This window comes from Daphnia pulicaria, chromosome 1, assembly GCF_021234035.1.
Source record: "Daphnia pulicaria isolate SC F1-1A chromosome 1, SC_F0-13Bv2, whole genome shotgun sequence".
Taxonomy (NCBI): domain Eukaryota; kingdom Metazoa; phylum Arthropoda; class Branchiopoda; order Diplostraca; family Daphniidae; genus Daphnia; species Daphnia pulicaria.
The window spans coordinates 31532608-31557930 of NC_060913.1; the positions used below are offsets into that span (position 1 = coordinate 31532608).

The following is a 25323-nucleotide window of genomic DNA, read 5'->3' on the forward strand; positions in this document are numbered from 1 at the left end:
GTGCTGTGTGCTACTTGCACGGGGGTTATTTATGTCTATATAAAAACGGAGACGCCATTTTCTTATTTCTTCTTTCGGGTTGCGCTGGTGGCTCTCGACGATTATTAATGGACGCGCTAGCGACCAGCTGCAGTCGTTATGATTTCTTCTTGTTTTGTTTTTGTGCTTTTCCTTTTCATGTTAACAAGAAAATCGTTAAAAGGGTTTCGAAATCCTTCCCTCCCTTTTCAAACATTTCTCGGCGCGGGTGAATGGATTAATGCATATTCGTCGATGAAGTCACGTCCCGAACAAGTGTATATGAGGTCATAAACAAGTTGTTTGCCAAACCCGTGACCCAGATGTCCCGACCCAGTCGGAAACTGAAATATTTTTTCGTGGTACGCGCTTATTTCTTTTCTCTCACCCGAACGAAAATGGGTGGCGCTGATGACGGGATAAGGTGGAAGCTTTTATAATATAAAAAAAAACCACTTTGACGTCACGTCTGATGTGTGCAAATCCCGACACCCACCAGTTGACATCACTGATGACTCGTTTTGTCGGTCTAGCGCAGCTATATACTCCCGAAACTCAACTGCGGTTCTTTCGTGAATCTTGCAAGAAAACTTCCGGTAGCCAGAAATGGGCGGGGCACATAATGCGGTAGAGAGATAATGCATTCATTCATTAATCATCGTTTTATTTATTTTTTATTTTATTTAAAAATATTTTTTTTATTTTTTTTTTTAAATAAGCATAATTTTAGGTGATGATGCGCGCGCTCCAGGCGGCTTTCCCTTTTCTTTTTTCCAGCGTTGCCGCCAGAGGGCTACCCGGCGACTTTGAAAAGGGCGCGTTGCGTGTTCGGAGGGCAGTCGAACCTCGAGCGTCGCAGTGCTTGGTCGTGTCTTGTCTCTGCCGATTTCTGTTTTTCTGTTTTTTTCAAAAACATAAATTCCCACCAGTGTTTTACTAGAAATAAAAATTCGAAATTTGTTTTTCCCTTCATTGTTTTTTCGAGACAATAGAAAACTAGAAAAAGAAACTCTTTTTGTGTGATCACTTCCGTTTGTCGATTTGCATAAAGATCACGTGGTGCAAGTGGAGATTAAGTGCGAAGAAGCTTTTAGCCGAGAAAACGTTTTTTGGATTCTACTGATTTCTGCAAGTGGAAGAAGAAACTGTTTCCTTTTCAACATGGTGTCCTATCTCACGGTTGTTGCTCTCTCAGGTGAGTCTCCAAATCTTTTTCTTTTCTGCGCGAGTGAAAAAGATTCTTGGGGCGATCGTGGCTTTTGTGGGCTTCTTTGAGTATTCAACAGCTAATTTACATAGATGGGGTTGTAAAAAAATCCAAAATATATATTTAGAAGAGGGGAACATAAATCGAACGATGCCTTAACCAATGACGAAGACTCTTTGATCACGAAATTATCGATCGGCCTATCGAGTTGCAACGAGGGGGGGGGGTTCGAATATCATCAGAAACGGGAAGATGAAGCCCGTGGAATGCCAGTTTCTCACTGCAACTTTCATATGTAGGCCTTGTGTGGCGTGATTCAATCATTCATTTGAAATATTCAACTCGCAGTCTAATTCGTTTGGCCACGCGTGCCATTCCAATTGGCGCCCATTATCGTTGAGCCAAAAGTCGGAAAGTCAATTTTCAATTCCCAGAAAAGTTAAAAAGAATCTTGCGATGTTGTGTAGTTTCTCTCTGTATTATGGCCAGAGTCTATATATCTTTTAACACACACACACACATTGTGGACCCTCCTCTTTGTTGTATTGATCGTCTCCTTCTGGACCATCAAAAAGTATGCCTAGCGCCGAGCCCACATCCCAGCAGCTGCGAATGTGTTTGTGTGTGTAATCCTGTTAGTCAATCGATACTTTCTTTTCGTTTTGTTCACGTTCAACACATTCCAACAGATTTTGATTTGTTTTTTCTTCTCTCCATCAGCATGTTGATCATTTGGGAAATGTTTTAAAAGAGCTTTTCATCTTCGAACCGCCCAAAGGCTTTTAAAAAGTTGGTGTAAGTTTCCTCCAAGTTAATAATTAAAAATCGAGTAGTAGTCGTTAAACTTTTTTTGTGTTTGGAGGTGGTGAATGTAATAAATCTGTGGATTCCGTAGAGAGTTTTTCTTTTAGGTGGGAGGGTTGTTCTTTTTCCAGGGGGGATGATTGATGGGGGGTCCAATGGTCCAGGTGTCTCTCTATATACAACCACCCCAATTGGGTTTTTTTTGGTATTCTCATTTTCACCTTTAAAAAAAACCGCGACACAGAGAAAAAGGTTTCCATCTGCTGCCGGTATATTTTTTTGTTTTGTTTGAGATCACGTGACCGGAAACTTTGACTACGAGAATGGGAAAAAAGAGAGAACGGACGGACACGGTGACCACTACTGCTGCTGCTGTGTGTATATTTTTCCAGCTTATTTTCTGGTGGAGTGAGCAAAAATTCAATTGTTTGTTTGCTGCTGGGAAATCGGATCCTGACAGGCAAGGGAGGAGGGTTCAAGTGCATGTTGATACAGTGCAGCAGGGGTGGAAGAGTTGGGGTTTTTTCTGTTTTTTAAATTGAAATTACGCGAAATTGGCGGGTAATGAGACCCGTGCGTGGGCGTCATCCCCTCTGGCACATCCGGACACACATTTTCATTCTCATTTCCTCTTTTTTATTTTATTTTATTGTTACAATTGAAATGGTTTGAAAAGCCTATTATCACGATCCGTTTTTCTCGGGAATGTTGACGTCATTTAAGGAGAAGCGGGGGGGGGGATGACGACCAAATAAAAACAGCTGCAGCACAGACTGTGAATGTGTAAACAGGGTCTTATATAAAAGGAGAGAAAAAGGAGTCAGGAGCCATATAAAGGGTCAGATGTGCACGATCGAGTGTAATCTACTACAGTGCCCGGTGTTGAGAGTTAGAAGAAGAAGAAGAAGATGGAGAAAGAAACAAATAGGATCGGACGAGAATGATTCATCGAGTCTAGACGAGATTGGGATTCATCATCTTGCACGCAACTTTTCCCCCACACGACCAATGACCTTACGAATAAGTGCTAAAGACTTGTGTGCTGTTGCTGCTGCAGTCTGTTTATGTGCTTACTGCGTTTTTCCCAACTTAAACGGGAACGGCGGGAGAGTCGATCGACACGGACATCTGTCATTATATCGTGATGGGAATTTCAGGTTTTTCCCCAATGTTTGATCGTTACAACCAGCGACGTTGCCAATTTAACACACACACCTTGTTTCCGGTTCAGGGAAATTGGAGGGCCTAAAGCTTTCCACCTATTCCTATAAAGCTAGGGAATATAAAAACACACGTTAAACTGTTGAGGCTGTCACTCTAAACTGCTTCGGAAGGTGGTAGCTCCTCTTGTTGTTGTTGTAGTGGTAGCTGCTGCTCCTACCACCAAACACGGGTGGTAGGAGCGGCTGACCGCACCAGGTGAAAAGTTGTCCCCCTTTCCCCTCCACAAGATACCGGTGATGAATGTCAGCCGTTAGACGTATTTAAATTAACATTAGTCAAAAGCTTTTTTCTTCTTCTTTTTTTTTTCTCCGACTGACAAAGTTATTTCAAAACCTCAAGGGGAGACCGCAAATTCCCCCTCTTTCGTCTTAATTGTTGCGTAATCACATTTTCTACTTTCTGGAGGTGTGTTGGTTGGTTGGAGTAGTAGTAGTGGTGGTGGTGTAGTATAGTAAATGGATTCACTGATTGAATGGGTGTGGTTGGTGTTTGTTTCTTTTTCGCTTCTCCTCCTTCTTCTTCTTCTTCTGTGTGTGTATCCGTCCGTGTGTTGACAGAGCCCTCCCGCGCTCGTTCTTCTTCTTCTGTTTGCTTCCCCCACTCTGCTGCTGCTGCTGCGTTCATACCGTTCCTTCGTACTACACTACACCACCCCTCCTGAAGCTCCTAGGGGGACCCTATATATGCCATCCACTCTTGGAAGGGGCCAGAGCCCGAGAGAAGATGTTGTTGCAACTGTGTGCCAGCGTCTCTCCCCCCTCTGGTTGCACACAAGTTACGTCGAGTGTGTAACTGTGTCGATCGTCGGGAAAGAACAAAGATGGCGTAGCCTCAGGGCGTGACTCACCCAACCCCCTGAATATGTATATAACCCCCATCAGAAAAATACGAAACGGGAGAATCAATAGGTCCATACTCGGCAGACACACACACGATATTGATCGCTAAAGGCGATTATATGAGACACCACCGAAACAAAAAAAGAAAGATATTCGCATTCCACTTTTTTTGAAAATGTTTCGTGCCACTTTCCATCAAGAAATGGAAAGCGGTTGCCTTGGTAGACGGAGGTCGAAGGAATGGGCAGGGGGGGTTTTTATAGTGCGTCCTCCCACTTCAGAGTTGCTGGGACGATGATGACTAGTGCCTGCCCATCATCCATGCTAATTCAAGGATGGTCACGGACGGAAGGGAGTGCCTGGCGCACATGCCTGACGTCATTTGTTTAGGAAAAGGAAAAGTCTTTTTGGGTGGCCGAGTCCGTCATTCGCTAAATTTTGTTTTTATTTTGGAGAAAAAAGGTCCATCGTCTGTCTTGTCGCCATTTCGTCTGTGAAAACTTTCCGGGGTCGTGAGGGATTAACGTCAGTCCGAGTTACTGGGTCCCAGCAGAGTCGATCGGTCAATCGAATCTACTTACGATGGGTGTATTTTTTAGTTTCCTTATTTTATGTTTCCTCTTTCCGAGTGTGAACAGCAATTCCCCTTGTATTTTTAATGTCTTTTTTTTGGGGGGGGGGGGGGGATAAAATAGTTGGGTAGTATTTTTCTGTTGGCATGCCACACAGGGTTGCCATAGGGGTGGAGTCGAGTTCAAAATGAAAAATGTCAATGAAAAACGGGTCCACGCCCCTTAAAAACAGACTCCCCTCTTTTTTGATCGAAAATTGGATATCAAAACGGCAGAGAAGATTTACTGTAACACGTTTGGTAAACAAAAATCTTGATTAGAAAATGTTTTAAAATTTCCAATTTTTCTTTCCGTGGAGTAAAGAAATGACGCATTCTTCGTGCCAGCTCGTGAATCATCACCAGAGGGTAATATGGTCATTAACCCCCAAAAAGACATTTCCCTCCTTTTTCTTTCCAATTTTCTTTTTTCTTTGAGTTTGTCCAAATCCCGGGTGTGTCCTCAAATAAGGAAGTTAGGGCCGTCGTCGACGGAAATAGCCGGCCACCTCTGATGACGTTTGTCTAGTACAAGAATATGGGCCAGTGTAAGGGCACTAAAAAATGGATGACATTTTCATCAACTTCTCCGGGAGTTGATTGAATCATTTGTGGGTGTAGAGGATGGTGGGTTGGTGTGGGTAATCCAAGAGCTTTCGTCACGTACGTTGTGAGGCCTTGCAGATGTTTCCCAGCAGTAAATAAATAACCATCAATATTAATCCGAGTCGTATGTGTATTTATATTTATGGCACGCAGCGCACATTCCCAGAGAATTCGTTCTTATTTTCCAAGAGATTTGACACGAAAGTTCCCCTTTTTTTTCGCCATTTGCGTTTTGTTTGTTTGTTCTTTTTTGGTGTTTTTCGGCCAGCAGCACACATCACGCAATAATAACAAAATGTGGTAAACACACTAGCGACTTTGCTTATACTCTCTCCCACTTGGGACTGTTCGGGGGTTGGAAATCGAATATGCAGTCGTCTTGATACGTTCCAGCAACAGCACACACGTAGGGAAGAAGAAGAAAAAAACTTTTATATTCTTCAGACTCATGTTACTAGCAACCCATGTATACATACATTCATAGGGGGGGCCTGGCGCAATTTGTACGAGGGAAAAATTCCATCCAGTTGTTCTCCCCTTCATCTTTTGTGCGCCCCTCGATATAAGAAGATGAATATTCCCCTAGAAAAAAAGACAAAATGTCGTACGTACATGAAAAGAGACGAGAGATGTCTTGTGTTGCTCTCATTGTCATGGTAATCTTGGTAGAATAAAAAAAAGAGGCGACGCGCCCAGCGTGTGAAATTTGTGTGTGGTGTGTCGGGCCGAAGAAAAATTTCCCTAGGCCAAACCGATGATTTTATGGCTGTTACTTTTCAGATATTTCGCTCCTTCTTCTTCTTCTTGTTCATTTTTGGGTTGTCTTGTCCTTGGGAGAGGAAAATCTTGTTTGTTTCGTGTTGGCCGTTTGTTGTTTATCGCCGACGTGATGACCATTTTCGGTCCAAGGGACATTCTCTTGATGTGCGCTTGTATTGTTTTAAACTCTATACACGCAAAACCGGTTTGTAGTTTATGTAGTTATGTCATATTATATGCGCATATCTCTGCGGCCATCCCCAAATGATTTCCCACACGCTCTCACAGACACCGGGGGGAAAAAATAAAACAAAAAGCAAAAAAGGTGAATGGACAATTTCTTTCCAACTCGTCTCACATTTTGTCTTTTCCCATCCGGTTTTTCATTACAATTAACTTAAACGCTAGAGAAAAAAACAAGCTCTCCTGTTCTTGATCGAATCGAAAATTTTGGGTATTTCTTTTCCAAACTACGTACCGAGGAGCTGTGTGCTCCCCCTCTTCAATCTGGCACCCCCAGTCAGTCACCGATCAGATTGAATGGAAATTCAGAAGGGGCTCCCCTCTTGTGCCCGATATGTTCCTCCCTTTATACACTGAGAAGGGTCTATATATTTATATTTTTTGATCGAAACTCATCTCTACGTACTATACCAAACAACAAGGCAGAATTATTCATCACGACGTTTGGTTTGAATACCATTTCTATACGAGTTGTGTGTGTATATTACGTCGACCGTTAAAGAACGAGGGGAGCTTTTTTTTGCTTCCTGTCTAGTGCATAATATTATAAATCCATGGCGGTGGTGGCGGTACAGTCGCTCCCGTTTCAAAAAAAAAGTTGCGCGCCCTTAAGGGCTCAGTTTAGTTTTCCCTACCAGCAGTCGAGAAAAAGCGACCGCACTTTGAAAAAGTTGAGGGGGGGAAGGAATAAAATAGAAGGAAACGGACACCCGCCAACCGAGAAGTTGTAAAATAAAAAGTAAAAGAGCTGCTGCTGCTGCTACACCGCAACTTATTTTTTCTCTAAAATTCGGAATTTAGTTTTTTTTTTTTAAATAGGAGGTCGTAAACAAAAATGTGATTCCAAGCCTTTCCAGAAGAAAGAACACTAATTAATTACGCGTTTCTTTTATGTGTCCGTGTCTTGTACATGCTCCGTCGCTTTACGTGACGACAAATTAGATATTTTGCCAACACCTTTGGGGAAAATGTCTCCCGGTGTTGTATGTGTATATGGCGAATGTTGTGCGGGCGTATAGGGGATAATAACAAAACACTCGAAGTAATCGGATCTCGTCTCTCCTTCTCTCTGTGTGATATATTTCTCTTGCTATGCACACACACACAGACGGGGATCAAAAGTTGATTCCCTTCCAATGAAAATTGGCCCAGGCGGAGAGGGGGGGATATATATTCAAAGGGGATTATTGGTCTCCCTCTCTCTGCTCATTCATCGCTGCTAGACGAGAGTCGGACAGGACATGTCGTATCGAGTTACCTTATACAGTAAAACACAACCCACACACACGTGAAAAATATATACGACCTTTATTTATTTTTTTCTATGAAATAATCCGCTCTGGGCAATTGTTGTTTGCTCAGTTTCCATTTTCCGTACGTACACACACACGAACACACATCCGGGTTTATCGCTCTTTTGTTTGTCTCGGAGACTCACAAGACTTGGTAATATATCACCCCACCGTCTTTCTCTCTAAAGCAGAAAAAAAAAAGAAACTTAAAAGCTCACTAATGCCTTTAACGCGATTAAAAGAAACTTTTAAAATAATTCGATTGAGGATTCTTTCTCTTTATTGCAGTTGTCATTCAGATTCCCTCCCGAACACATGCGTTTCCGGTAGGGCAGCAAACCGCAACAACAACAACAATGGCGGAATAATTTAGTATCGATAGTTAAAAAAGAAAAGAAAAGGGCCAAGGCTTCGATTGTTGTGTGTAAAATCAAAACAGATTGGGTTTCACATTTTATTTTTTTAAATTTTTTATTTCTTTTCGGGTGGAACGGGAGACGGGGGGGGGAAATAAAAAGAAAAAAAGATTTGTCGTTCATGAATGAATGAGCTCGTTGGCTCAAAGTCAATAAAAGTCTGCTGGACCCCCGACTATTGTTAGTTGTTTGTTGATGAATGGCGTTCTAATATTTATTCGAAGCACTTTCCATTTTTATGTTACACATGTCTCTCTCTGAAAGTTCTAAAGGGCGGAGAGAGGAAAAAATCAAATTTTATTGGTGTGTGTGTGTGTGTGTGTAATGCGGCTTTCTTTTCTGTAATGTCGTAACGTGCCGTGGCATTGAATCAAGTCGTTACCCTCGCACACGATTGGAGTTTGGAGTTGGGGGAGGCGTGAATTTCACGACACCATAGAGTCGTCAAGCTATCGGTGGAGGGGAATTTAGTTTTGAGGAAGAAAAACACCGGAAGTGTCCGGGAGTGTGCTGGTTTTGAACAAACAACAAAAGACAAAATTTAGAAGGAACAACCAAGGTTTTTTTAGTCTTGAAAGGAATCTTGTCTGTTGATTGCGCAAGAAGAAAAGACGCACTGTGAATGACGTACACGCTGGCGGCATTGGCTGTCAGTCCACACAAAGGAGTGAATCTGATTCCCTTCATTAGCGATTCACGCAACATCCTCTCCTAGTTGTTGTTGTTGTTGTCCGGTTGTCCGAGTCTTTTTCTCTCTGCAGTCGATATGCGTATGCGGTCCGATAAAAATCGATAGAACCAAAGAAAAACAACTACGAAAATTTCGTGGTTTTGGGGGGGATGTGTGTCTGCCTGGATTTTCACGGTTGGCTGATGGGCGGGACGCTTGTCTTTTGCCGTTGGCTATTCACGACAAAAGGTGTGTGTTGAATACAACACCCTCGAGGGGTACGATATACTTATTTTTTAGCCCGATTGGCAGAGTCTTTCTTTCGTGAAAAACAACCGCACTTGAAAATACTTAACAAACGTTGGGAAATTGTGTGAAACTGGAACTGTTGTTGGAGTTCCAACTGTTGTTGGGACATATCAATCCGAAAAGGAAATACAAGAAATGGCCCCACTATGTACACACACATCGTGTTGTCATTTGATGCCTATTGTTGCCGAGACTCTGGGATTTTTACTTTTATTTGTGTGTCGTAGCCCCCATTTCAAATCCGATAAATGTGGCCCACGATTCTTTATATATTCGATAGTTTGAAATTTCACCGACACATTCGGTCGGTTGACGGAAATCCCACCGAAAAATAAGACACACTCTCTCCCACTTAAGTCGGCTTAAACTTGTAGACATTTTTTCTTTCTTTTCATTTTGAAACTATTTTTTCAGAGTGCTGTAAAAGAAAAAGAAAAAAAAATTATTTTTGAAATAGAAAAAAAAAGAGGAGGTTCACTCCCATCTGTTTTATTTGAGGCCTAGAACTTGTGTGCAACCCCCTGAAAACGTCATGGGGGGCAAGGGGTGGTAGTAGGGCTTCATCGTAAAAAGAAGAAGAACCTGCAGGTTTTTTTTATTTTAAAATATAAAAAAAGAGATACACTTTCCACTCAACCAAATGAATTTCTTCGTTTGATGGAAGAGTTTCAAATCACATTTTAGAAAAAAAAGGGGGGAGAAATTTTTTTTATATTTTCGATTGATTGATTAGGAAAAAGCAGCGCGCCATCATTATCAAAATTAGAAAAAATTTTAAAATTTTAAAAGCCTATTTCTTGAAATTGGAAAAAGAGAAAAAGAAAATGATGAGATGGAAATGCTCATAAGGGTGAGATATATGCAACACCGCTCGGTTCCAATGATTACAGGAGCACTCTCTCTCTCCGTCTCAGTCCGGAGATAGTGTGCTGACGCAAGTTTTTAAAAGCGGAATAAAATATGAAAATGTTTTGTGTTGGGTTGTTGGGGCGACAGGGAGAAAATATAAGGAGAAAGAGAGAGCATCAGCTATTTGCCCAAGATGGAGGGAGGCGTTCCAGATGCCCCCAAATTGCTCTTGTTGGGAGCCTATGTCGTTTTTACGAAAGGAGACGTCTCTTTAGATGAGCCAGGATAGATTACGTCGTCCCTTGTTTCTCCGCGCGGTGCGGCAACTTAACCCCAGTTGGATAATCTGTCAAGAGTTGCCGAACCTCATTTTCTCCCCCCCCCCCTCCATCCCATTTAGACGAAAAAGTCGACGTGTTTTAGGTTTTTTTATTATTTTTCTTGTACTTTATTTTCAAACAACGATTCCCTCTCAACTCTTAAATAATAAAGTATCGTTGAAGGAGAGTCAAACCACCCCCTCCAACCCCATATTACCCTGGGCAGCATCTAGTATGGCACTGCTGTGAGGTTCACAAAAGGTCATTGACGCCGCCACAAGAGAAAAAAAAAGACACATTTAAACTTCTCCCTCTTCTTCTTCTTCTTCTTTTCATCCGGCAACACACAGAGAAATGTATCGGCTTTCCTTTTCTCTCTTTTCTTTTAGCCTTGGTGGTGGTGGTCTTCATTTCCCTATAGATATTTCCGACACTCACACTTCCATATTGTTCCTTGGAAATGTTACACGCACTCGCACCGCCGGATGTAGTTAAAGATGATTCTCTCCAGTCAGAAAGAAAAAGGAATTTTTACTTTTTTTTTTTCGAAAAATAATCATCACACCTTTTGGGAAGAAGAAGAAAAGGGCTGTGATGTCGGACATGACTGGGCGCAAGGACAACCACCACCTGGATTTCTCAATGTGTCAGGTGGTTGTTGCCTCTTTAAGTAAATACACAGACAACGGTACAACACACATACACAATGTGTGTGTGTGTGTTGGACAAGAAGGAGTGAGCCATCTGGCTTCTTCTTCGTGTGCCCGACTGTGTGGTGTACTGGTGGGAGGAAATAATAAAAAGTCGTGATGTTTGCATTATTACATACACACACAGCAACTGGCTCGACGTAATACGGTTAGACCTCCCCCTCTGCTGAAGAACTCTCCCCTAGAAGAAGAAGAAGAAAACAGCCGAACGGAATTGATTCATTTACTGCCAAGTTACTGCACTTTTTTGGTAGGTCGTGCCCAGCAGCTCTTGACTGTGTTGATGGAAACCAGATTCGCTGGTCGAAAAAAAGATGCGGGCGGCTGTTAACCAAACAAAATGGCCGCAACTGATTATGTTGTATATTGGGACACCAGTAAGGCCCAAATAGTTGCGCTTCGAGTATATAAATATACCCAGCCGAAAAGAAGAAGAAGAAGAAAAAATCAAAATCGAAAGAAGAGACAAGAGAACCCCACTTGTAAATCAACTGTAATCAAACCTCTCGATTGGATTGGTTCGGGATATAGGGGGGGGGGGGGGAGGAAGGAGGGGTCTAATATCCGACGAATATCTTGTAGCCATATGTTCCCTATTTTTTTGTTGTTGTCTTGGATGGAAGGATGGAATGTTATATACTTGTATATGTGAGTCTAGGATCCGATTCCAGCCAGTTATTTTTCTTATTTTTATTTTATTTTTTTCTCATTTCCCCCGGATTACCACAGTTCCGTCGTCCATCACGATCGGGTTACCATTTCTTTTTCCCGGAGGACATACATATAGGATAGAAATGCGCGTGATCGTTCTTATTACTCGGCTCGTGCTTTTTTTATCTTTTTATTTAAGGGGAAAAAATAGAAAACACTTTTTCGACCATCTATCGTCGAGCTCGGACATTTTGTGTTTTTGGCAAACATTTCAAGTAATTGAATTTTTTTTCCCCATTCCTTCGTGACGAAAGGTTTTTCGGCGTGTATGCCGACTCGAGTGTGTGTTGTTTTTTCAATGGAATATAACGACGCGCTCTCATTAGCATACGAGTAGACCACACAGGGACACGGGCACACCCTGTAGGGACCGAAATGTGTGCCATGTTTGTCTTTTATTTTTAGAAAAAAAAAAGAAAAACTATTTTCTCTTCTCTGGGTGGGGACTCTCTCTCGGGTCCCGACGTCAAAATTTCGAGAGATAGAAAAAAAAAGGGAAAAGATGACAGACTTGAAAAGTCTCTTCATCCGCGTGCGCTGAGAGATGACTGGATCTGACTCGGGTTTCTCCTATATTGCACTCGACCGTGAAATCTCTCTCCTCTTTTTATTTTTATTTAATTTTTATTTCTTCTCTCTCTCTCTACTCAGAGATATTCGACATTCCTGTCGACATTTTTTCCACTCGCCCAATCCTTCTCTTCATCACCGGTTAGATAAATAAATTGAATTCGAACGAAACTAGGGGGGAGAAACGAGCTAGGAGGTATTGTGATATGTTGGGATTTTTCCCACCGTTTTTCCCATGATTTATCTCCAATGAAAATCCCTGAAACTTATGCTCAACTGCTTTGATGTAAATAGACGAGCGTTCAGTTCAGTCTCTTTTCGATGATGGAGCACATTTCCACCTTCATTTCGTCTACACATTTTTTCTCCTTTTTCTCTCTGTGTGTTTGATGATTCTCTCGATAGTTTCGGAAGCCCTGTCGAGTCATGTTGATTCAAGTGTCGACCGAGAGTTGAGCAACGCGTTTCTTCTTTTTTTTTAACCTTTTTTCAAGGAAAATTTGGGAAAATGAATTTCTCGGTTGTTATTTTAGTGGATGGTTAAATTAGAGGTTTGGCCCATACCACCACCGAAACTACACCGTTAAATTCTCGTAAATAATAATTTTATAACCTCAAACTGAAAGATTTTCTTTCCCAAATGTGTAACCGAACGAAAAAAAGGCTGCAATGGCGGATGGAGCGGAAATAAATTTAAACGTCTATAGCCTACGCACTTAAAGACTAATATGTATGTGCCCGTACACATATAGTGCATACACACTACTTGACTAATTGCTCGGTCGTCTCTCGAGTCAACCGTGTCACGCTCCATTTGGCTTTTTCGGTGGCTTTTGTGTCTAAACTCTGGGCATCGACTTTTCTTCTATTTTACTTTCATTTCGCCGAGTATTTTTTTTTTTACAACCTACAGACACGCAAACACAAAGAGCCACACACAAGGAACTTTTTCTATTTTTCGGGGGGTTGAAGAAGAAGAAGAAATAGTTTTCTCGAGGTTAATGATGGACCTTTTTCTCTTGTGTGCCAGTGGGTGGTAACGCTCTCTATTTTTTTCTTCCTCGTTTGACCTGGTTCGACCTGTGGGGGAGCTCTGGAAAATTCCTCACTTCATTGACGAATTCTCACACACACACATACGGGGCATAGAAATACACACAGGTATATACAGGGAAGGATCTACCTTTTCTCTTCTTTCAAAAGGCGGGGTTGATAGTCTTAAAAAGTACAAAAGAAACGACAAAGTCTGACCTGAATCTGTCCTTCAAAAACTCTACAAAAGTACTACTCGACATACTATTTCCCAACTGTGTGTGTAGTATAGTTAAAACGTTTTAAAAAATTAAGCTGATGAGCTATTTCTTTTTATCGTTTACAGTTTTGAACTGTGCACTAATCGGTCAGTTCGACACCGAGGAGGGGAGAAAGAAAGAAAGAAAAAAGCTTCTTTCATTTTTATCTGTTTACATTTGTGTTTTGGGGTGTGTTGTTATCTAATCGGCGTCTTGGTTCACGTTCTTTTTCTCTCCCCCTCTCTCTCTCTGTATACCTGGACGTGGAGTGACTTGACGATCGTTTTAAATTTTTCTTTTCTTTTTGTATTTGACAGTTTTGTTGGCGGCGATGGTGCTGGGCGCGCCGTCCGAGTCTTTGCTGTCGGACGATCACGACGACTTTGAGGCGGCCGACGTCGGCGGCGACGACTACGACGAGGAGGAGGAGATGAACTCGTCGTACAAGAAACCCAATTTCACGTCGATGGCCCAGCACTTCCGCGTCCGCATGGGCGACAACGTCCGGCTGCCGTGCGAAGTCGACGAACTCGGCCCCGGCTACACTCTGCTGTGGAAGCGCGAGGAAGGCGACATCCTGACGGCCGGCTCGGTTCTCATCGTCAAGGATACTCGCATTTCGCACGAGGGCAATTCCCTCATCATCCGCAACATCTCGCTCGTCGATCAGGGATCCTATATCTGTCAGATTTCCACACAAGATCAAAGGGAACTCAGACATGTCATCGACATTCTCGGTAGACAATTTTCTTTGGGTCCATTTTTTCAAATAATCTTTGGCTCCTAATCTTTCCCTTTTTTCGTTTGTTTGAAATGTATTTATTTATTTTATTTTATTTTTACTTTTTTTTTTTTTTGTTTCAATGCGACAGTGCCACCTAGTGTGAAACCTGTTCCGTCCACTGGACTCGCCGTCGTCAAAAAAGGAGAGCCGGTGACTTTGTCTTGTGAAGTCGCTGGTAATCCACTTCCGGTCGTCACCTGGACCCGAGAGGTAAGAAAATAAATCCAGAAAACAAACAACAAACTTGTTGATTCATTCAATCTCTCTCAAAACTAATGAATTATGCACACAAACCGGTGTGTGTAATAATTTATAATGTGAAAGTCTATAGACTATAGATATATATACTACCTGTAAAGTAGCAATACATAAATAATGTGATGGCCGGTTGGCTGACTGTCCCGTATTTTCTTTAAAAATTCATTCCTTACATGTGTGTGCATTGTAGGGAGCCAAGAAGTTCCCTGATGGACAGAAAACCATGCTGGGCCATATGATTACATTCGTCAAGACCGACCGACACCATTCTGGCGTTTACACGTGCACGGCAGAGAATTCAGAGGGCAGCCCGGCCAAGGGCGTCATCAATCTCGAAGTCACCTGTGAGTTTTTCTTCTTTTCTTTTCTTTTTTTAAGTTATTTTTCTTTCCTTATTGGACGATCTGTTTTCGTTTCACCACCGACCGACCGACCGCCGAACTGAGACTAACTTTTTTTCTTTTTCTTTGTGCCGGACCAAATTATCTGTTGAAACAAATGATGATAGATGAGCCGGAAATCGAAGTGGAGTTGAACCTGGTAACCATCGCCGAGGGATACAACACGGAATTGACGTGCACCGTTCACGGCGAGCCCAAGCCCAACGTCTTCTGGTCCAAAAACGGGGAGCGACTCGACTCGGCCACGGGACCCAACACGCCCCACCATCGCTACGTCCAGACGTCGACTGGCTCACGCCACGTCCTATCGATCGACAACGTCCAGAGTCACGACTTCGCCAATTACACCTGCCACGGCGAGAACCGATTCGGCCGCGACCACAAAACCATCGAAATGACGGGTATAATCTTAACGACCAGACATCATTTGTCAGTTGATTCAAGTCGGAAATAATAACCCAAAAAATCGTCTTCTTTTGCTTTTTTTTCTCTGTCCAGGTGTTGCCAGCACGGCGACGCTCAAGCGCAACAAACCGCTGACCAACGGCGTCGAGCTCGAGTGGGTCACAGTCAGTCACACTCCGTTGATGGAGTACCGTTTGCGCTACCGACGCCCTTCGGTACGAAATGAAATTTTATTTCATTTTTTTTTAATTTATTCGATTATTCCCGTAGGTTTTTGATTATACTGAATTTTGAATGCTGTTGTTGTTGTTGTTGTTGATTATTGCTTTTTCGTGATGAATAACTTTGTGATTTTTATTTGCTTAATGCAGGCCTCTCACTGGGAAGAGCTTTTGCTCAAGGCTAACGAGCAGGATTCTGAGCAAGGAGGCATGCTCTTCAATCACGTTCATCAACTTCACGGGCTGGCGTCTGCGACGGAACACGAATTGACCATCGAGTCCAAGAACAAGTTCGGCTGGTCGAGACCACTCCACGTCGAGTTCACCACTTTGCCCGAAGGTATTTTACACGCTCGCCGTTTTATTTAACTAGTCCCGGGCTATTCTCTCGAGTGTGTGTGTGCGCGCGCTTAGTGCACACACACACACACACCTAATGAGAGATCAATTGAAGTCTGAATAGCGCCTTAAATGTAATTGCTTACGTTTGACTTTTGTCATTTGTTGTGCTGCTGCCTCTTGAATTCCCTTTTGAAAAGGAGCAAGTGAATCTTCAGTGACAGGTTTTTCTCTCTTCTTCAACGCATTTCATTCGTTTTCTTTTATTGGATATAAAAATTTGCGTCGTCTTTTGGAAACTTTTTTTTTTTGTTTGTTTTATTCATTTGTTGTTTCTTTTATATTTATTAGAAGCCGCCGTACACGAAGCCGGCCGAGTGACTGGCAGCGCTGCCCATCAAACAAGCTGGTCTGCTGTTTCTGCCACCATCGTTCTGACATTGGCTGCCATTCTTTGTTAGACAAGAAGACAAAAAACAACCGAGATAGGCGAAGGGAAAAAGAATAAAAAGATAAATTGCGACCACCCATGGACGTCAAAAAAGAGCTCTCACCATTCTTCGTCAGCAAAGTCCGAAATTGGCCGCCGTTGTTATTTTGAGAGAAAATCTACGACTTTTGGTCTTATAATATACATAGCCTTTTTTTTTTTTTTCTTATTTTATTTTCTATTTCGACGGCACTTTAGCCGACGACTATAATACCATCCGAGCAAGGCACCGTGTAAAGAAAAATAAACAACAACAAAAACCTTCCCCCCCCCCCCCCATTTTTTTCTTGTGCGGCTTTTCAGCTGAAAGATGCAAATCAAGTGCCGACTATTTTATTCCCCCCTTTAAAATTGTTTTTAGTTTTTGACTTGTAATGTAAGCTAATGCTCTGGTAGCCGTTTATTATAAAAACATAACCATTCATTTGAGTTTTTTCATTATTATTATTACAAAATTACTTCCTCCTTGTAGATGCTCCTCCCTGCCATGAGAATTATTTGATGGGAGACGCCACATATGTGCCCAATCTAGATCACACATACACACACCTCTCTTTTTACGCTGCTTAGTTTAAATATATTTTTTCTTTTTTTTTTTTAAACAAATATAATACTGTATTTGACTATGTGACTTTCACCTATCGCGAAGCCTTTTCGACGGAGACAAGTTTTTGTTTGTCATTTTTTTTTCTATAAATGTCAAGTGTCTGTGTGTGCTACAATCTTTTTATGATTTTTAATTTCTTTCTTAATTTGTCTCGCTTCGATGGGGAAAAGATACGACGACGGACCTGTTTCGCAATTGGGATGCAAACAAGAAATGAAAGACAAACGCGTCCACCGTGTTAATTATAATGCAGCGACTTATATATTTCTTTGGTTTATTTGTTTAAACTAAACTACTTTATTTTTTTTTCTTTCCTATCGACTTGCAAGTTTGCTCTAGCCTCGCCCCACTTTCTTCATTTGGAAGTTTTTTCGTATATATTTTTCCCGATTGTTTTCCCCCCTACCATTTTTGATTCGTCCATTGATTTCCTTTTCATTTGTTTTCTCCTCCTTGGAATTGAAAGGGGAGAGAAGCTAGTTGTTGAATTGCAAACAAAAAAAGAAGAAGAAAAAAGTGAAAGAATGAGATACAAAATACAAGATATTCGTCGCCACCAACAAAAAAAAAACCTAAATAAGACACTGTTTGAATATAATGTAAAATTGAAAGCTTAAAAAAACACTTTTATGGGTTTGACATGCAACATGTTTTGTAGCCCATGAAATATGTATTTATTTCTACGTTACTGGAATTTCTCTCGACATATTCAAATGTCTTGGTGGTTAGTCCCGGCCGGAGAAGAAAGAAAAAATGGACCAGATGATTCTACAAAGACTCCGGTCGATCATCCGCTATCTGATTGACCATTCGGCTCTCGTCACTCACAACTTTGTGTTTCTTTTTGAAATGTGTTAGAAGCCTATGTGTGTACACATAAGTTGAACGGTGACGGGAGCAATTTCCCTTTTTTCTTTGTGCCTATCTGATCCATCATCAAAGAAGACGAAAGAGAGAGAAGAAGAAGGGGCCGAAAAACGAGTTGATATTTGGGTTGTGTGCAGGGCGACAATCAAGTTTAAATGCCATCGGGATTGGTAGGAATGTCTTCCGTGCACATATCAGGAATTGGAATAGGGAAGATCTATACAAGGAACGTCTAGGGAGGATTGGCTTGAGCGAAAATGGAATTATACAAGAGAGCCCAGTCGTACAAGATTGATGGGCAACAACATTCTACCGGTTTTGGTTCAGATTTTGGCGAAAAGTCAAGAATGTTGGATGATGAACCGGAGCGCGCTCGTTTCGTTCCTTTTTACATAACCGGCGGCGGCGGCATTTGTTTATCCCGTCAACCCCAAAACACATCGACCCTCTTGAAAAAGACGTGGTCGCATGCAAAGGCACACACACGGGCCGTGTGTTAGCTCGTCCGGAGCTAACGCATCAGCGGTGATGCGACCAACCAGATGTATTATATAGTGAAAATTTCAACATTTTATATTATTATTATTTTTTTTTTCCCTTTTTTTTATTTTTTTACTAACCCAAGTTTCATTTAGAGACGGGCTTTTAAGATCGAAATCAGTTGAAAGTTGAGTTTTTTTCTTGTTGTTTCTTCCCCTTTTTGTTCCATTACTGGAGCGTGTGCTTCGCCCGTAGGTTTCTCCTGAGATTGATCAATTTAATTTAAAAGCTTAACAACAAAGAAGCGAATGGCACAGCTGCTGATGCGGACCACGACACGCCAACGTATCGTAATTTCGTAGTCGTGACACTAATGAGGATTCTGGAAACGAATCTCGTCTAGTGTAGCAGATAGCGTGAGTTCATCCAAGTGCTTTGTAATAGAAGCAGGGTAATGGACCAAAAGTCTTAGATGCTCGTAATTATAACGTTTGTTAATGTGATTAAAATCGTCATTTGAATCATAACGCCATCTATAAGTCGTGGAATGAAATTACACACATGGGAGCGTCCTTTGTCAACAAAAACGATGATGTATTTTTATTTTAAGTTTAAGAAAATGTTGATCAAGAAACGCTAGAGCAAGAAATGAGGGGATTTACCATTTGCGAGTACACTCGAAACTATCTGATTTTATGATCAAGCCATAAAAAAGGGGTAGGATAAAATAGCATCTTATTTGCATACCTTTAACGGCTTTTTTATTCCACGACATAATTTAGGAAGATAAAAAAACGAAAACTAAAAATCCTTGGCATCCATCAATCCTGAAAAATCAAATCTGATGCTTCGTAAGCTTTTTTATTTGATTTTCCAAATTCAAAAAATTCCCGTGTTGCCATTTGTAAAATTTTAACTTATAAAAACTTGCGTGGCCGATGCAACTTTTAAAGTGTTTGACTGCGTTGAAGAATTAAAGTGTGATAACGGGTATTCACAGGATAATAAAACCCGGCATAAGATAGTTTACTGTTTCATGACATTTCGACAACAAATTTTTTTCTCTATTTTCTATTTGAATTAATTTAAATATTAAGTTTTTTACCTAGAGTTATGCATAATTATTTTCCTTAAGTTTTTTCTCTTCCTGATTCTTAATTAGCGTATAAATATAAATGAGAATTTCGAATATTGGAATGCCAGGAATTGATTTACAAATTTGGCAACAGGGGATACCGTATTTTTTGTCCTTCTCCAAATTCCCGCGTTTTACTCCACCGGTTAGTGTGCTACTTTGCCGCGGACAAGGGAATCCCTCGTGTGTCGAATAATCGTGGCACTTGTCTACTAGAAACACGTTTAACTGAATTTTTGGTGGATCGAGCAATTGATTTACGATCAAAATGGCAGACAAAGATAAAGATGAACAAGAAAAGACCATCGCCGAAGATTTCGTGGTTACAAAATATAAGATGGCCGGCGAAATTTCCAATCGTAAGTTAGTTTCGGGATTTACCAGCTGTTTCCCTGCACGAGTTTTTCCCTTTCATTTTCAAGCATTCTGGGCATACTTGTTATCTGCGATAAGAATTGTTGGTGTAGTGGTAATTTTTATGTTAGATTAGTAGTTTAGATATGTAAATCTATTCAAGTTATGGAAGGAATTCAATTCTAACTAATTGTACACCTGAGTGAAAGTGAATGCTGCCTTTAAATTCATTAAATGTCGAGTAAATCACATGTGTCTTCAGACAAAGCTTTTAATTCAACCATTTTTTCAAACCCAATTTAGGCGTGATTCAAGGAGTCATTGCCCAATGTGTAGCAGGAGCTTCAGTTCGAGAACTCTGCACACTGGGAGACAAGTTGCTGCTTGAAGAAACCGTCAAGGTCTTTAAGAAGGAAAAAGAATTGAAGAAAGGCATTGCTTTCCCAACCTGTGTCTCTGTCAACAACTGTGTCTGCCATTTTTCTCCTTTGGCTAGTGACACAGATGTGGAACTGAAAGACGGTGATGTTGTTAAAATGTAAACTTCACATTCTATAGTTCCTATTAGTACCATGTGTTAATCATTTGTCTTTCAATCTAGTGATCTAGGTGCTCACGTTGATGGCTTCATTGCATCTGTGGCTCACACTGTTGTTGTTGGCAGTTCACCATCAACTAAAATTACAGGCCGCAAAGCTGACATTCTCCTGGCAGCTCACTATGCCTCTGAAGCTGCTCTCAGGTTAATGAAACCTGGTACAGAGGTAATAAATACATTTTTTCTGTTAACTTGATCAAAGTGTGCAAAATCTCTGTTTAATTTTTTTAGAATCAAGCAGTTACCAGCGTTGTTCAAACGATCGCCGAAAGCTACAAGTGCAAACCCATCGAAGGAATGCTTAGCCACCAATTGAAGCAGTTTGAGATCGACGGTGAAAAATCGATTATTCAAAACCCGAACGAGATCCAACGTAAAGAGCACGAAAAAAGTACCTTTGAACTCCACGAAGTGTACGCAATCGATGTTCTGATTAGCTCTGGAGAGGGAGTGGTAAATTTTAAGAAATTTATTGAATGAAAAGAAAAAAATCTTTAATTATTGACTCGTTATCTAAAGGGCAAGGAGATGGACACTCGAACGACCGTGTTCAAAAAAACCAATGAGACGTACATGCTGAAGATGAAGGCTTCCCGTGCTCTTTTCACGGAAGTCAACTCAAAGTGCGGCACGATGCCGTTCTCCCTTCGCAATCTGGAAGACGAGAAGAAAGCCCGCATGGGAGTCCTCGAGTGTGTCTCACACAAATTGCTCGAACCCTTCCACGTTCTCTACGAGAAACCTAGTGAGTAGAGGAAGTAATTTTGATTAAAACTTGAGAGGTAGTAACGTGGCCATTCTCCCGACTGTAGATGAAATTGTGGCCCAATTCAAGTTCACCGTCTTGTTGATGCCCAACGGTCCGCAGAAGATCACTGGTCTTCCATTTGATCCCACGGCCTTCCAGACGGAGAACAGCATCACCGACGAGGAAGTCAAGAAACTAATAACCTCCTCCACTCGTAGCAAGCCTAACAAGAAGAAGAAGCCTGCAACAACTGAAGTGAAAAAGGTCAGTCAGTTCGACCACTTATTTAGTTCTGTTTTAATTGCGATGTGGTAACTTGAGCGAACACGACCACTGAAACGATTTTTCCTTCTTTACTGCAGGAAGCAGCACCTGTAACAGCCAATTAAATCCTACCGCGACTCGTGTTAGTTATACATCCAACCCTATTCTCGGCCTGGAACTCTCTTAGCAAAACAAACTCGATTGATCGCGAGTATTATATCATTTGTGAACTTTGAAACGGAATTCTTTCGTTTTTTTTTCGTGTTTGTCTACGATTGATGGACGACCGATCGGTATATTTGTTACCTGCTCTGTCGTCCATCACATCATCTTTGCGATTATTGCTTGTGTTTTAGTATACAATGATCATATTGTATCTTCTTTATCGGAGACGGCGTATGTGTAAACACACGAGTATCATCTAGAGAAACATTTCCAGGTTAGAAAAAAAAATTATCACTTTTATCAAAAAAAATGTTAAAAAAGATTACGGAAAACTATTAACAGAATGAGGGTTGGAAATCGTATAAGTAATACACGGTGTGGGAGAGAATCCATCAACATGGATTTTTGTTTTTCAATTTTTTGTTCGTGGTTGCTTCTTTTTGCTCTCTTTTTCAATGCCGGCGATGTGTTGAGTGTCGTTACAGTGTCCCACCACTCTAATCGGAAGAGTTGAGTGAAACGGGTCGAACTCCTTGAACTAGACAAAGTGCTCTTCACGGGCAATCGTTAGAAATCGCAGGTCATTTTTTTTTTTCTCTTTTTCAAACGACTTGCTCTTGTCATAAACAGATCGTTTGAAATAGAGTAGAGGGGGAATCAAAATATTTGCGAGTAAATTGCCAACTGAAAAATAACCATAAACTTTTTCGACAGCTTGGCTGAACTCCAAAAGATGGCGTTGGAGGTCAACTTGTTTAGAATTCAGGAAAATGTAACATTTTCGCTTTTTTGTATGTCCGTTTGTCATCGTTTCTTTTTTGCAGCGATTTTGCATGTCAGCCGTTAAACAAAGTTGCAAGCCAAGAAAGATGAAATTCCCATCGCCAAATATCGGCTTCTTGTTTTGAATGGGCTCCAGGGGGAAGAGGAAAGGAGATGGGAAGTTTCTTGTATGTGTGTGTGTATACAATTTCCAGCATCCGGATTTGAATTCCGGCAGCGTCTATCTTCCGTCTTGATCGAGATGAAACGGAGGGAAGAGGACGGTGTGGCTCCTTGTTCCATTTTTCTTTTCCCTCTTGATTTGCGTCGTTTGATATTCCTCTGACTTTTGCACTCGTTCTTTTCCTCTTCCATAAATCCCTCGAAAAAAAAAAAAAGTTTTCCCTTGCAAATGTGACATAGATCCGTTTGAGCTTTGCATATAGGACCGTCCTCCAAACAGCTCCTTTAGCTCCTATTTTTTTTTTCGTCCTGGAAGCTTCAATCGTTTTCTCTCGTCTACTATTTTTCTTTTAGTTTTTTAGTTCTTCCATTGTCGACTCTCCCATTGGTCGTGGAAGGTTAGTTTTATTTTTGCTGACGGATCCGCGTGAATGTGGAGGATATTTGAAATTCTTTAGCAATGAAGAAGAAAATCAAATTCTTTTGACATTGCCCTTTTGTTGACGTCGTCTCTACTAGTCGTATTGTGTGTATTGTATCAAAGCAACTACAATGCTGCTCAGTGCAACGAATAAGACATGTATACTAGGAAAACAAACGCTATCGATCCTTGTCTTTTCTTTGACAGTTTTCTAGTACATAAGCAATGTAGTCGTTTTCATTTCACCATTTTTGTTGTGTGAGTAATCTCGTTAGCGGTTGACAAAGGGGTCCTTTCAAATTCGATTAAATCGAGTCGTCGGTGACTGTCGATAGGGTGACACCCCTTTTGTATTTGTCAGAAATATGAATGTGTAGACAGGACGATCTATAGTGGGGAGGGGGGGGGCCTATGTATTCATTACAGTAGCGGAATTCAATATATATTCATTTTCTCTTTTGAAACACCAGCAGCCGCCGGCAAAAGGAATGTGTGTGAAAAGAATGAATTAATTGTGAACATGGCACTCCTTCTTTTGCCGATTCGTTATTAGATGTGCACTTGAGTCTTAAGAGTGTCGAGTCGTGACGATGTAGAGAGGGTCGACCCTGGCGTGTTCTTTATTTGGTGGCTCCCTTTTCTTCCATTGTTCTCTCTCTCTCTCTCTCTGGTCTCGTGTCTCTTTGGCTCTTTGTTGACTTTATTTTGGAATTTCCCACTGGAAAGTCGATGAAGTGACGAGGTCGTTAGTGCGTTGTCAATCATCCACCCCCGTCTGTTCTGTAGTTGGATTCGCTGGGAAAATTCAAAGAAATCCTTTCTGGATTGAAAGAGAAGATGCGGACGAAAAAGCTTTTCCGCGTAGTCGTCTAGACAAAATAAAAAAGAAACGCAACTTTTTTTGTTTTGTTTTGTTTTTGGAAGAAGAAGAAAAACAAAAAATGTTGTCTATCGGCATTTGATGGATCGGAAAACGATTGGATTCGACTCATTCACGACCGGCGAAATGACATCTCTGGCTCTCTCTCTCTCTTTGTGTGTTTATTTTTAGAATGTCATTTTATGTCCATGTTTTCTTTTTTTCATATTTGACTTTTGAAAGTCCCGCGAGATTGGGCCATTCGAATGTTTGACGATTCCAATCTGGCGGTAGACTGGCCTTAGTTTTGCCGGAAGCGGATTTGTTTGTAGACACATTTGGAAGTCTTACGACACTCTAGATGATATAAGGCATTGCTACAGCAAACACGGGCACTGGACACGGATGGAAGAAAAAGAAATTCGTTCCAGCGTGAAATTTCTGTCGTTTTTTTTTCTGTTCTTCCACCGTCCGAAAGCGGAGCGGAACTATTTGTACCGCGTTTGTTCCCCCCCACCCCCTCCCCCCACCTTATTTTTTTTTCACTGTTTTTATTTGAAAATTTTTATTTCTCCTAATACCCTGCCATTCTGGTCCTGTTAGTAATTTTAAGCCGATTGAGTTTGCCGCCTCTTCCACTTTCGGCGTCGCCTCAGCGTCTCTTTTTTGTTATTTTTCACTTCAAACGGAAAATTTCTTATTTGTATTTCTTCTTGAATGGATTCGAGTGTTGCGCATTTTTTGGGTAGCGCGGAGAGAGTCGGTTGCCTTGAATAGCACATCATTGAACACACACAGACGCCGCGATTGACTGTCACACAATCATCCGCCGAGTTTTCTTCTCAACTGACTGGGAATTTCTATTGATAACTTTCACGCACTTGCCTGGTGTGTGTTGCTACTCGTTCACATCTCTCGGCAAAAGATAGAACGGGGGGGCAACCCCACCGCGCCAAAAAGGGTGGGAGGATATCAATATTGACTCGTCTTTCCTCCTTTTGCCTCTGTGTGTGTGTGTGTGTGTGTGTTAACGTGTGGTATACATCCGATTCCGGTAAATTGAATGTCTGCTAGTGATGTGGCTCTGAGATAGACACACATCTAGGTCAACGTTGCTCCTCCACAGAGGAATCAATATAGTATGACAAACAGGGCAGCACCATAGATAGATAGGCTCCTACTCCTTCGTCTGGCCTATCCATAGAGCGTGGCACACTGTGAGCGCTCCTCACAAGTGAACGTTGGACGTGGCCGGATCGATCCGGATCTAACGACAACGATATCTTTTTTTTTCTTATTTCCCTTTTGCTTCGGAAGAATCTCTCTCCATGTACACACACATCTATTTATCTATTTATCAAGAGACGAAGCTCTGCGTTGGTGGGAGTGAAGAAGCCAACGAAAGAGAGAGAGAGAGAGAGAGAAAGAGCTGAGACGGAAAAAGAATTGGGAATCGTCAGCATACGAGATGAAGATGGAGGAGATGGTTAAAAGGAGCTGGAAAATCCTTCGTCTCCATCTGTTCATCGATCA

General features: G+C 41.5%; 2 protein-coding genes across 3 annotated transcripts; both read left to right on the forward strand.

The window, feature by feature from the left end:
- The first annotated feature begins 873 nt into the window (after positions 1-873).
- LOC124341379 (protein amalgam-like) lies at positions 874-19071 on the forward strand. 2 transcript variants are annotated; one of them, XM_046794475.1, is made up of 9 exons: positions 874-1213; positions 13767-14186; positions 14322-14443; positions 14682-14835; positions 15000-15293; positions 15391-15512; positions 15669-15858; positions 16058-16081; positions 16209-19071. In XM_046794475.1, the coding sequence occupies exons 1-9, from the start codon at positions 1180-1182 to the stop codon at positions 16316-16318; spliced, it is 1470 nt and encodes a 489-aa protein (XP_046650431.1). In that variant the 5' UTR covers positions 874-1179; the 3' UTR covers positions 16319-19071. The 2 variants fall into 2 exon arrangements, with proteins under 2 accessions (XP_046650431.1, XP_046650439.1); XM_046794483.1 differs by lacking the exon at positions 16058-16081 and having other exon boundaries at positions 877-1213.
- Positions 19072-19570: 499 nt separating this feature from the next.
- LOC124341776 (proliferation-associated protein 2G4-like) lies at positions 19571-21981 on the forward strand. Its single transcript, XM_046794721.1, has 7 exons — positions 19571-19795; positions 20094-20328; positions 20392-20554; positions 20620-20841; positions 20908-21133; positions 21201-21400; positions 21499-21981. Exons 1-7 carry the CDS (start codon positions 19705-19707, stop codon positions 21523-21525), a joined length of 1164 nt encoding a protein of 387 aa, XP_046650677.1. The 5' UTR covers positions 19571-19704; the 3' UTR covers positions 21526-21981.
- The last annotated feature ends 3342 nt before the right edge of the window (positions 21982-25323 follow it).